The 12,104-nt window shown below is 38.3% G+C and overlaps 1 protein-coding gene across 1 annotated transcript in view; it reads left to right on the forward strand.

Moving 5' to 3' along the window:
- The first annotated feature begins 2,514 nt into the window (after window positions 1-2,514).
- The window catches only part of fasn (fatty acid synthase), a 38,699-nt gene continuing 29,109 nt past the window's right edge, over window positions 2,515-12,104 (forward strand). Inside the window, exons 1-2 of the mRNA XM_034707711.1 lie at window positions 2,515-2,927; window positions 10,816-10,951. Coding sequence (XP_034563602.1) covers window positions 10,825-10,951 — 127 coding nt within the window. The 5' untranslated portion in view covers window positions 2,515-2,927; window positions 10,816-10,824. The remainder of the gene's footprint in view (window positions 2,928-10,815; window positions 10,952-12,104) is intronic.

A 12,104-nucleotide genomic window follows, 5' to 3' on the forward strand; every position in this document is an offset into this window, starting at 1 on the left:
TGTTTGTGTGCGCCCACGTGTGTATATGCCGGTGTGTGTACATTCAAGTTCAGTGTAAAGTTACATATTGTGAGACATGTTGGTACTGGTCCAGGAGGAGAAGATAAAAAGATTTCTCAGAGTTTATTCAAATTTATCCTGGAGGCCACAGGCTGTCAAACATAATCCCTGACTTTGACAACACACAATTTGTTTCTCATCACATTTACAGTCAGTCAGTAAAAGTAGAAGTTCTGGAAATGTTATTATTAAAGTTAGAAAGTAGAAATAAAATAATTATAGCATCAAATTTTAAAAGTACTAATATCCATGTGCTACCTCGTAGAGTTATACTATGCTTCATTCAGTAGCATGTAATGCAAAGCAGGGTATGATATACAATATTAGACTTAATATTATCAGAGACAGAGAGAGTATCCTCCAGGGCCTGGGTTTGAATCAAACAGGGTGGCTTAATAAAACACACTTTGCCAGACTTTACAGGGGTACCAAATGTGCAATTTTTAAACCTAAACACCAGGCACAACTAGATCTGGGTGATCAATAACGGTGAACTGATGTGGGCCCATTGCAGATATAACAAAATGATCTTAGTTATGCATGCTTGTATGTGTAGTAAGTAAACCTGTGTTGCAGAATAGCAATCTTCGGGTAATTATTAAATGTTTCTTAACAGATTACGCTCTGATTTCATTGTTGAGGAACCACTTGTCTGCAGCAGATGTAGCAGCTGAGCAGTACGTCCACTGGTATGTAAATACTCTTAAATTAATATATATATTACGGGAAGCAGCTTTCCGGGTGCCTTTGCACTTTTACATCAGGAGGAATTTATTTCACAGTCCATGTAGATGATGTCTATTTTGACTCCAACTCTAAAGATCCCCATACCTGATGCCATTTGAGTAATTTTGTGATTTTTGTCCTCTTGAATTACAATAAGAGTCAAGTATATCGGGCTCTACAGGTACACAATGTTAATTATATCTCCAGCAAAAAGCCTCGAGATATAAAACATGTGACATGAAGCCTCTCAAGTCACATGTTTTCCAAATAGGGCTCATTCAAGTGTTGAGGACTATGTGTTCCACAAACTGTCCTTATATAAGTAACATGAAGGTGAGTCTGTCCATCAGTGGAGCCATGCATGCAGGAGTTTGGGTGCGATCAGGATCGGTCTCAGTGACTGACAGGGATGTGCAGACAAATATGCACAATCAAAATAAATCATCTAAAAAGTGACGATATGATGACCTGCACTGGAATCAGTACAAGGCACATTATATAAATACACATAGATATACTTACATATTCTTTTTTATGTAGTGTAATTTAATCAGAATCAGAAATACTTTATTTATCCCAGGGAGGGAAAATCAGTCATTACAGAGCTCTTAAAAAACAGTATGTAAGAAAGTCAAAATATTAATAGAAGAAGCATAAAATAAGATATAAATAGGAATGTATTTATTATTATTTTAATCATTGCTTTAACATTGATTTATCTTATTTAATTATGTATTTAAACATTTTATTCCCTGGAATAATCTGATCTTGTCATTGCTACCTTATTTCTAACTTTACCTATTTTTAAATTTACTGTGTTGATTATATTTTATCTTATTTTTAAGTATTTTATTTATAATAATGCCTTTTTTAATTTTAACATGCTGTTGTTTTCTGTCTCTGTTATTCTGTAAAGCACTTTGGGCTGCATGTTTTTATGTATGAAAGGTGCTATATAAATAAAGTTAAGTTGAATAAGGCAATATAAAATTAAATTAAAATAAAAAAATGTAATGAATCAATCATCTACACATGCTTATATATATCTTTAAAAGAATATGGAGAAATTAATGTTTTTATATGTTTAAGCTCATAATAACTGATGGTATAATGAAAATTATAATTTATTTTTTTGTTTTATTATTAATTTGATTTAATTTTGCAACTGAATCAGAATACTGATTTTCAATGCAAACCCCCCACAAATATTCGTCTTACAAAATGCATTGTCCCCCTTATCCTCTATGTGGGTAAATATTGCAATGTGATGAGCAGATATCTCTCCGTCTCTCTACTCAACTCAACTTTATTTATATAGCACCTTTCATACATAAAAACATGCAGCCTAAAATGCTTCACAGAATAACAAAGACAGAACACAACAGAAATGGCATGATTATAAATAAAATGCTTAATAATAAAATAAAATCAATACAGTAAAATTAATAAAATAAGTAATAGTGGAAAGAAAAGTTAAAAATGAGGTAGCGTTAACAAGATCAGATGATTACAAGAAATAAATAGATAGATAATTAAATAAGATAAATACATTTTAATGCAAAAATTATAATTAAAATAATAGAAATAATAATAATAATGCAGTCCAGGGCTGAAAATGAATTACTCCAAATTTAAAGCTAAATGAAAAGGTAAGTCTTAAGTTTACTTTGTCTTCCTCTCTCTCTCTCTCTGTCCCGTGCACTCTGATGGTCCCGTAGAGTCCTGCGGGGCGGAGCGTCGGTGTCTGCCTGGAGGAGAATCACTCTGAACTCCAGTAACCTCCCCTCTCTACATTAGATTTTTTTCTCTCTCTCTCTACGGCCGCTCAACGAATTACTCCATCAGTGGCTGAATCAGAGAGCCCTGCCTCTTTTCTCATTGGACTGTACGGCCCAGCCAAGCTGTCAGCCCATGTGGCGTGGCCAGGCAGAATGTGAGACATTTAAATTCATCACAGAGACACATTTAAAGAAGCACGGAGGGACCGGCAGGGGACGGAGACATACACAGCATTTACAGTAACAGTGACACCGGCAGAGAGATCAGATAGGTAACGGAACTAACCCGGAGAATACATGCCAAACTACCGACAGCGTTTCCTCAAGTAATCAACGTCGTCATTTTGAAGGGACATCAAACCGGTGAGTTCACTTTCATAACAGAATGCAACTTTAACGAGACATGAATCACAATTGTACTTCTTTTATTCCCTTTATCGACAAAAAAGAGCGTTAAATAAAAAATGAAGCCATAATTTATTATGCATTAGACGCGCCTCCACTGTATCATAAAGACACTGGAGGTCGGTGTATTCGCCTCGTCACAGCAGCCCATGCGTAATGTTAAATCATCACTTTCACATTACAACTGTAGCTGCTACAAGTTCAGCATGAACTCAATATTGAATGCTGTGAAAGATGAGCTTTAAACCTGTCTGACTGGGTGTACCCACGCACATTTAACGGACTGTCGTGGTTGTCTTTGTGCCCTGTTATGTGCCGCTTTGCTAACACCCTGAGTGGGCACATGCCCTGGTGTCACTCATATGTTGGTGCTTTATGTTGTAAACCACCTTTTTTTTTTAAATGCATCTATTTAAATATGTTTTTAAAGATAATTTGCAGCAGAAACAAAGCATGGATTCATTTAGTAATCATTTCATACTGTATAATACTGTGAGCACTGTCTGCAGAGTATGCAGCACAGCATCTCAGCCCTGCAGAAGATGATGACAAATAAGTAAAGTTGTCTTTTAAGATTGTTATTGTTTTATTCAAGCATACAAATCCCACATAGTGGCACAGCTGCATTCACATGTGTGTGCTGACTACCAGCTGCCTACATCCGTGAATGCAGCATTATGAGGAAGTGTGTCCTTCTATTACTGATCTACTGGTATCAGTCCAGCTCTAACATTCCCATCCAGCATCATGAAGAATGCCATGCTAAAGCAAAGCCAATTGTTCCAAACAGGCTCATCCAGCTGTATCTGTGCTGCCGGCTGGAGGTGTGTTGGTTTCGGATTATAGCGTACACAACATGCCAGTGCCAGTCTGTCATCTGACCATGCTGATGATGATGTCATATCATCAGATGGATGTAGTCAGAGGAGTGAGTGAGACGCTGATGAAGAAGCCGTGATTAGAGGATGGGCTTTTCTGTTCAGTGTGGCGACTTGCAGGTCACTGAGTCCACAAGCCTCCCTCCTCGACCTGTGCAAACTCAGTGAGTGCAGAATGAATGGGCCATTGATGCTTTATATGCACATTGTGGACTCACACTTTCCTCTGCTGATTTCAATTCAGCATTTATGTTCGTTTTAGAGGGAGTGGGGGCATGGTGTTGGGATTAAACTTTATGAGATTGTGAATTTATGCTCCTGTGAATGCATCTTTCAACAACTCATAAAAGTTTCCATGAAGCAGTGAGCAGCCTGCTTTTTGATTCTCTTGTTTATGTGTTCGCCATAAAAGCAGCTACACAGGAACATCATGGAGACTTTAACTGTAACTTAAAGAGGCTGAAATCCCTCATCATGAAGAACATCAAGCACCAACACATAAAGGATCCACTATATGATTGTTAGTTATCCTACAGGGGCTGTGTGTTGCTGGAGGACTTTTCAAAATCATTGTTACAAAGTGCTTTACAATGCCTCAAAGGACAGGTGCAAAATAAAGACATTTTAAAAGGCCATACAGTTAGTGCAAGTATCATTACTATTAAAAGAACATAAAATCATAAACATAGAGCATATAAGATGCAGAGAACTTAGAGGACTGTTTTATATGGTGGCTGGGAAGTGAAATGCAAATTTACAAAGCATGAAACACATTTTGACAAAGTTGGAGACAAATTAACATTTTGGAAAACATTTTAACATTTTATAAAACAAAATGACATTAAACACTTTGACCAAGAACAAAACAAATTTACAAAATCAGAAACACTTTAAAAAGAGACGGGACATTTTTACTGGTCCCTGAAACTATTTTACAAACAGCAGACTCCGAAGGTAAAGGAATTTTATCATTTTTATTGTACCCTTTATCTAAACTTGAAAATTCACTGAGGCTGCCCTCATTTACAGTGACGTTGAGTAACACACAAGTCAAATACAATCACACACAAAATACAAAATGCAAGGTAAAAACAGAGGGAGTTGCACAAATGCAAAAGCAATGATAAAAATGGAGAAAATGCCATGAAATACACGACAAAGCAAGAGATTCACTTAGAACAGTTGCAGAATGATACACAGTGGTTTGTGATCATGGTTCTGAATTGTACATAGTTTGGAATGCTATTCATTTTTAAATAATTTTGAAGGTTGTTCCAAGAATCAGGAGCACTGAAGGAAACGGCAGATTTCCCAAATTCAGAGTAGACTCTGGGGACCTTTAGTGTTAGACAGTCATTACAACGAATCGGATCGGGAACCGAGTTCCAATCCAGCATCATAGTAACAAAAATGGTAGTTTATCAACGATGGCATTATGAATGAACGAAAACAATTTAATCTTGTCTGTCTGCAAGAGAGGACCGACCAACTTTATCATACAGTGCATAATGTTGAGTATCGTAGCTATCATCAGTGATGAACCTTAGGGCTGAATGATGGTGATGTATCTGAGGGTTTCAGCTTAGAAACAGCAGCATGTCTATAAACTACGTGACAATAATCAAGAACCAATTAGAAACCTGCTTCAATAATTCACTTCCTACAGATCATTTGAAAGTTGGTTCTGTTTCTGTACAAGAAGACAATTTCCTGTCACAGTTTGCACACAAGATGAACAAGATGAGATTTAAATGTCAGTTTCCAATCGAGCTAGATGCCACGATATTTGTATTCTGTAACTCTCAGTATTAGAATATTTTGATTCAGACTGATATATATACTGCTATATCTGATTTGGAATTTCAAAATAAGAAAAATTGAAAAACAAGTATACATTTACTTTGAAATCAGATGTAGCTGTGATTGGCAGGAACACATATTTAGGAGTTCGCTTGGGTTGTTGATGTCAAATATATATTAATTCCCTGGCTGTTGCACATTTTTATATTACAGACGTCTTTTATTTTGAAAATCGTTAGTACATTCCTTTTCTGGTAGAATCTGTGGTTTGTAAATTGTTTTTTGGGGACTGGTAAAAATGTTCCATCTCTTGTGAAAGTGTTTCTGATCTTGTAAATTTGCTTTGCACTTCTCTGCCACCGTAGTTTTCTTTTAGGAGACTTAATTTCATATAAATTTGGTGATATCATGCTCTTAGTTCTTCTATCCTACATCACTTTATGAATCATTGTTTGATGGGAATATAAAAAATACGATTCCTTGGTTCTAAAACCTAAACACAGGATCCAGAGGGAAACACTCAGTTTGAGTTCATGTGCTCGTAGGTGACACATACCTAACTACACACCTGGAGAGTAATGATACAGTTCAGCATTTTCAGTCATTGTGAGTCCACCTTCAGGCTCCCTCTAAGGCTATGTGACAAGCCAGCTCTTGTGGAGGGGCTGCTTTTACAGCAGAACATTCAAATTTTAGGTCTGAATGGAATTTGCTTATGGGCAGCTACAGAGGGTAAGGCTGCAGGCGGAGACCCATCCATCCATCATGTCTACCACTCATCCTGTCATGCATGTTGAGGGGGTGGAGCCAATAACAGCTGTCAAGAAGGGGCGAGAAGCAGGGGACACTAGAGCTGGAACATGGACACAGACTACTGACACATACACAAGTACGGGTAATTCTGGAGTCACATGTTAACTTTGTCTTTAGATGGTGTGAGGAAGCTTCAGCCAACATGTGCAGAGATAACGTGCAGACTCCTCAGGTTGAATCAATAAGCTGTCAGACAACAATCCTGAACACTGGAGCATGGTGCCACTTTGCATGCTGTCAGTCTTCTTGTTGTATAACAATGTAAAACGATGCTCCGTGCAGCAACAAGCTGCGACAGGGCACACATGTTGTCACAGAGTGCTGAGTAACAGGCCTTCTTGTTGACCAGGTGGCGTGGATCTGCTCATGCCTGCGGTCATGTGCAGAGGGTGTCATGTGGGTATATTAAGGCTAGGTGTTAAGGTGAAGGTGCTTCATTGCAACCTAATCCAAGGCCTGTGTGTCCCGCAGTCCAAATCCCTCCTGCTGCTGAGCGTGTGAAAGGACGAGGACAGCCTGTGGTGCTCTGACTGTCCTGCCTTCACCCTGGCACACAAGAGCAATACATACAGAGAAATAGACAATACAGCCATCCTTTGACCTCTTTATCCTGCTCTATTTGAAACAGATTGTCTGATATCAGCTGATCACTGTGATATCAGCTTTCTTGTTTGGTACAGAAGACGTGGACATAGTCTTACATTTTTGAAAGTAAAGTGTTCAAGTACCTGAAGTCTGAAGGCTGTGTGATAAATCAAACAACAGATAAAATAACAACAGCTAGTCAGTTAGTTAGTATACAGGTTTTTTATTTTGCTTGCATGTGAAGGACAAAGAGTTCACGCCGACGCCCAAGACAGTGGATGTCATCTGTTAAAGATTTGAACAATGAGTGAAATCAAACGGCTCGAGATTGATGGTGAAACTGAAATCCCGCTGACCTGAAAAGGTGAGGAAATTATTGACAAAGATGACAACATAATATTTATATATGAGCATTAGTTGCAGCTCCCTCATGAAACATCCCGGATCAACCAAAGAGCATTGAAAAAACACAAATTTTAATGTTTTGACTCCTTTATTCAGACGTTTATCTGTTTTAATCATTGCATGTGTTTGTTTCAGAGACATAGAGCAATGAAACAACTGGAAACTATGGGGCGCTGTTTGTAAAGTTGTGCACACTGAAAATAACAGCTACAATTCTCCACATTTAGCTCCAAAACGTTCTAAAAATGTAGAGTGAATTTTTAAAAGTCACTTTTTTATCATATTTAGAGCAATATTGTGATCTTCTTCACATTTAATTTTGTTGTAAAAAATATATTAAGTTAAAATGACTGATAAATCCAAAAGCTAAATATAGATCTAAATGTTAAGCCTTAAATCTAAATGTTAAAAATAAATCAAAATGTTAAATCTATATGTTAAATGTTGCTCCGCAATCCTAAATATTTAGCTGATATGAAAATTCATACTAGAGGAAAGATAGACTGTATATATAATGGAAAACGTTGCTCCGCCTTTTCCCATTGTACGGTTTTGAAGCCAAATTATCCCGTTCCAGAAAGCTGCCATCTTGTACATTTTCTGCAGCCAGAGTCTGCGCAGTAGGGAATTTGTGTGTTCCCATGATAACAAGCTCCGCCCTACAGGTCCGATGGAGTTTCTCTTTACAGCAGCTGTCAATCAAAGTAAACCCGGATGTAAAACCCCGTTTTTTAACCTCTAATAACGAAAAAGAAACTTTTCAGAAAAAAGAGGCCTTGAACACAAAACAGTCAAATAATAACTACATATCACCACAGCATACGGATGTGAGAAACATTCGTACGACGTGTATTTATTTTTTTAAGTTTGACTGCTCCCCCATTCAAATGAATGGGGGAGACAGAGTTTTTGACCTATACTGCAGCCAGCCACTAGGGGATTAGTTTTTGTGGTGGCCTCACTTTGAGCCAAGCGAGCTGACGTCTATTTTATATACAGTCTATGACATATACACCAAAATAAAACCTTCATAAAGTGATACAGACTTAGCAATAGCAGCTTAGCTTGTCTGTACTATAGACCGGGTCAGTTCTGTCTCTGAGCGTTGTGAAATCTCTTACTGGCATCCAAAACTGCCTTTAAAACATTTACAGTGGGCAGTCCGGCCAGCAACCCTTAGGAGTCAGTACTGACCAACTATGGTTAGGATATCTGTATCGCTAAATATTTAGGATCCCAGAGCAACAGTTAACATTTAGATTTAACATTTAACATTTATATGTATATTTAACATTTAGATTTATATTTAACATTTATATTTCACATTGAATATTTATATTTATATTTAACATTTAGATTTGGATTAAACATTTAGATTTAGATTTAACATTTAGATTTAACGTTGAACATTTAGATTCAGATTTAGCAGTATAACAGTATTATTATCAATTTTTAAATTCAATTCTATTCAATTAGCTTTATTGGCATAAACAAAGACATGTTGTTGCCAAAGCACATAAGATTTATACATGCATACATATTATTATCTTATTATCTTATCTTATATTTGTGACCAGAAAAATAAATTTGAAAAAGGATACAAATATTGCTCTAGATGTGATAAAAATGTAACTTACAAACGTGTTGTGATATTTTCAAAGACATTATGGAGCTAAATGTGGAGAAATGTTGATGTTATTTTCAGTGTGCACAACTTTACAAACAAACAGCAGAGATCTGACTGCTGAAATCCAAACATCTTAAACATGTATTAAAATGTGTTCATATTTTTTTCTCCATCAGAGAAGAACAGCAATCTGAAGCTCCCATCACCATGTGGGCTCAGACTATTTGCCAAACACCTCTGTGTGTGTGTACAATATGTTATTGGGGGGAAGCAGTCTGTCTGCTCTACAGCAGGATTGTGACATGCCTTTGTTGACAGTAGTTCTGTCCAAAGCTGTGAGCTGATTGGTCGACAGGCTTCGCCCTGCTGACACGAAAAGGCCTGGCCTAGAAACAAGGAACAAAGACCAAGACATACACACACACATACAGTGACATGCTCACTCATGTACACAGAGCAGTCTATCAGCAGACTACATTGTCTGCTCTGAGTGCTCTGTCATGCGTGCTCTGAACGACTCCTCGTTTCCAAAGCTGCAGTGAGTGCAAGCACAGTTACATCCCCTCTGTACCGAAACACGTCACATTGAGTCAGTTCATGGTTTTCAGAATCCTGCTACAGAGGATTTTAAATCAGGTTTAGTTTTAGTACAGAATGTAGAGGTTTTTGTCTACTCCACTCGACTGACTGTGTTGTTGGTACAAAGTGATGCTGTTTCCTTTGTTGAAGAGAGCGTGCATTCGCTGAACCAGCTGTCACACAGTTTAAAATGTCTGATGCTGCTTTAAGATCTACAAAATCAAACCAAACCCAGTCCACTGACAGCAAGCAGGAGGAAACTGCCTTTCCTTACGTTTTTAACAGCAAATATTCAAAATGAATAACACATTTGTCTCTTAAAACAAACCAGGATGAGATATCTATCATAAGATGCCTTGATATGTGCAGAACAATGTTGGCAACATGATAAGATGTGTATCACCGCCCACAGGGGGTGCCAAATCAACATAAACTGAAGGTTCTTTGCAACAGCTAAAGAGGCCACGCATGTTTAGAGTCACAGGTCACGTGTTCTGTGAGAGGTCGAGGATGAGAAACATTTTCCCTCTTTTCATACTACATGTCTGCAACAGTGCCATAACGCAGCTCCGTCATTATTACTCCTTTATACTTTCATGTTGATCCCCTGATGGTGCAATGGTGGTGTTTTAGAAGCACAAGAGGTAAACACACAGTAAGACATGAACGGTTCTGTAGCAATATCATACACCCCAAAATAGTGCTCCACTGGCTTTTGTGGTGCGGTTGCCTGCTTAGTTCTGTCACCTGTATGCTTAGCTCGATGGTGGTAGCTCAGACTTGAAGTGCTTCAGTGATATTTTAGTTCAATTCAACAAAAAATGGAGATTACTTTTGATTTGTCAACTGAGCAATCTGGGATTTTTTAAAAATGCAGCAGGAAGACACTGCAGCAGCTGAACTACGGTGTGCCTAAAGGGACAAAATACCAAGCAATTAAAAAAAATAACACGCTAATCACCATCATTCTTTTGTGATCGTACATTTTACTCCTTGTAACTTTACTACCACAGCAGCTGTGACTCTTTAAGTTTGTTTGTCACATTGTTGCATGTGGATATGTCTCCTGCTCTGATAGCTAACACCTCTCTCTCTCTCTCTCTCTCTCTCTCTCTCTCTCTCTCTCTCTCTCTCTCTCTCTCTCTGTCTCTGTTCACAGTGAGTCAGCATGGATGACATAGTCATAGCAGGGATATCAGGCCGTCTGCCTGAGTCAAACAACCTGGAGGAGTTCTGGGAAAACCTCATCGGTGGTGTTGACATGGTGACAGAGGACAACAGGCGGTGGACACCAGGTGAGACTCCTCACAAAGCTGGATGTGATTGACAAGTACGCATTTCTGAGCAACACAGAGTTACAGGTCTGACAACAAAAGCAGCTACAGGACAGCTGCAGGCTGGATTTGGATTCTCAGTGACGCAGCATGTAGGGACAGGGAATATCTTAAAATTTGGCACAAACACCCAATAACATCTGAGGTAAACAAACCAGTTTTTGGCAGGTTAGAGATAGAGGTCTCCGTCCTGCATAAAGAAACATTGTGTATGTTAAAAGAAATGCATTCAGAAGAGTTACTGGACCTCACACACACACACTGTTTATTTTTAAACCCCTTTAAAAACAGGGAAACCTCTGCTGAATACCTCTCTGTAGTATCTCAAGTTATAAGCTCCTTCACACATGCATCTCACAGCAGCAGATTTGGTGTTGGATGCGCTCTGACAACTTGATATCCTCTGTTTGGTTAAAGTTTGGGTAGAGGAGGCAGCTGGGTAGAATCTCCACATTGTAGAAGTCAGAGTCCACAACAAAAGTCAGATTAGAAACTTCTTCTGTGAGCGTTCACACATGCAGCCCTGCCGGAAATTTTCAGGATGTTTGTGTAAATCACAAAGCCTTTAGTGTGAAAGTGACTAAAGAGACGATAACCACAATGAGATATCTAAACCTTATCATGAAAAAGTCACGACGGCCTCTTATCACCTATTAGATAAAAACAGCCTGCTATCACAATATGTCAGGTTGTTTACATATTTTATCTCTGTGATTAAGTGATAAAGAGCCTGTGTGTCTGTGTTCCACCGCTGCAGACTCAATCATCAGTGGCAAGAGTTTCTGTATGAAACCTCGGCCCAGCTTTTTTCTGGAAGACCCACTTCTGGACAGGCTCCATCCAGATTTGTTTTAGAGTAGATATGATCTGTAGACTGAAGTGCTTTAAACCTGCATTCTGTCTGATGGATAGGGGGTCGCAAAATAAAATATGACCCTTCTTTTCTCACTTCATACTAAATTACCTCAGTAAAAATGGCACCAATGAGTGTATGGTGTAAATAGTTAGTTTCAAGTCTTTGTTATGTTATTCCAGTTGACCAGTCCAGATAACAGGTGCAACTCGTAAACCGAGCTTAGGCCAGCATTAGTTCTTGTCCTCCAGTGCTAGAGAG

Source organism: Notolabrus celidotus, chromosome 18 (assembly GCF_009762535.1).
Source record: "Notolabrus celidotus isolate fNotCel1 chromosome 18, fNotCel1.pri, whole genome shotgun sequence".
In the NCBI taxonomy this organism is placed as follows: Eukaryota; Metazoa; Chordata; class Actinopteri; order Labriformes; family Labridae; genus Notolabrus; species Notolabrus celidotus.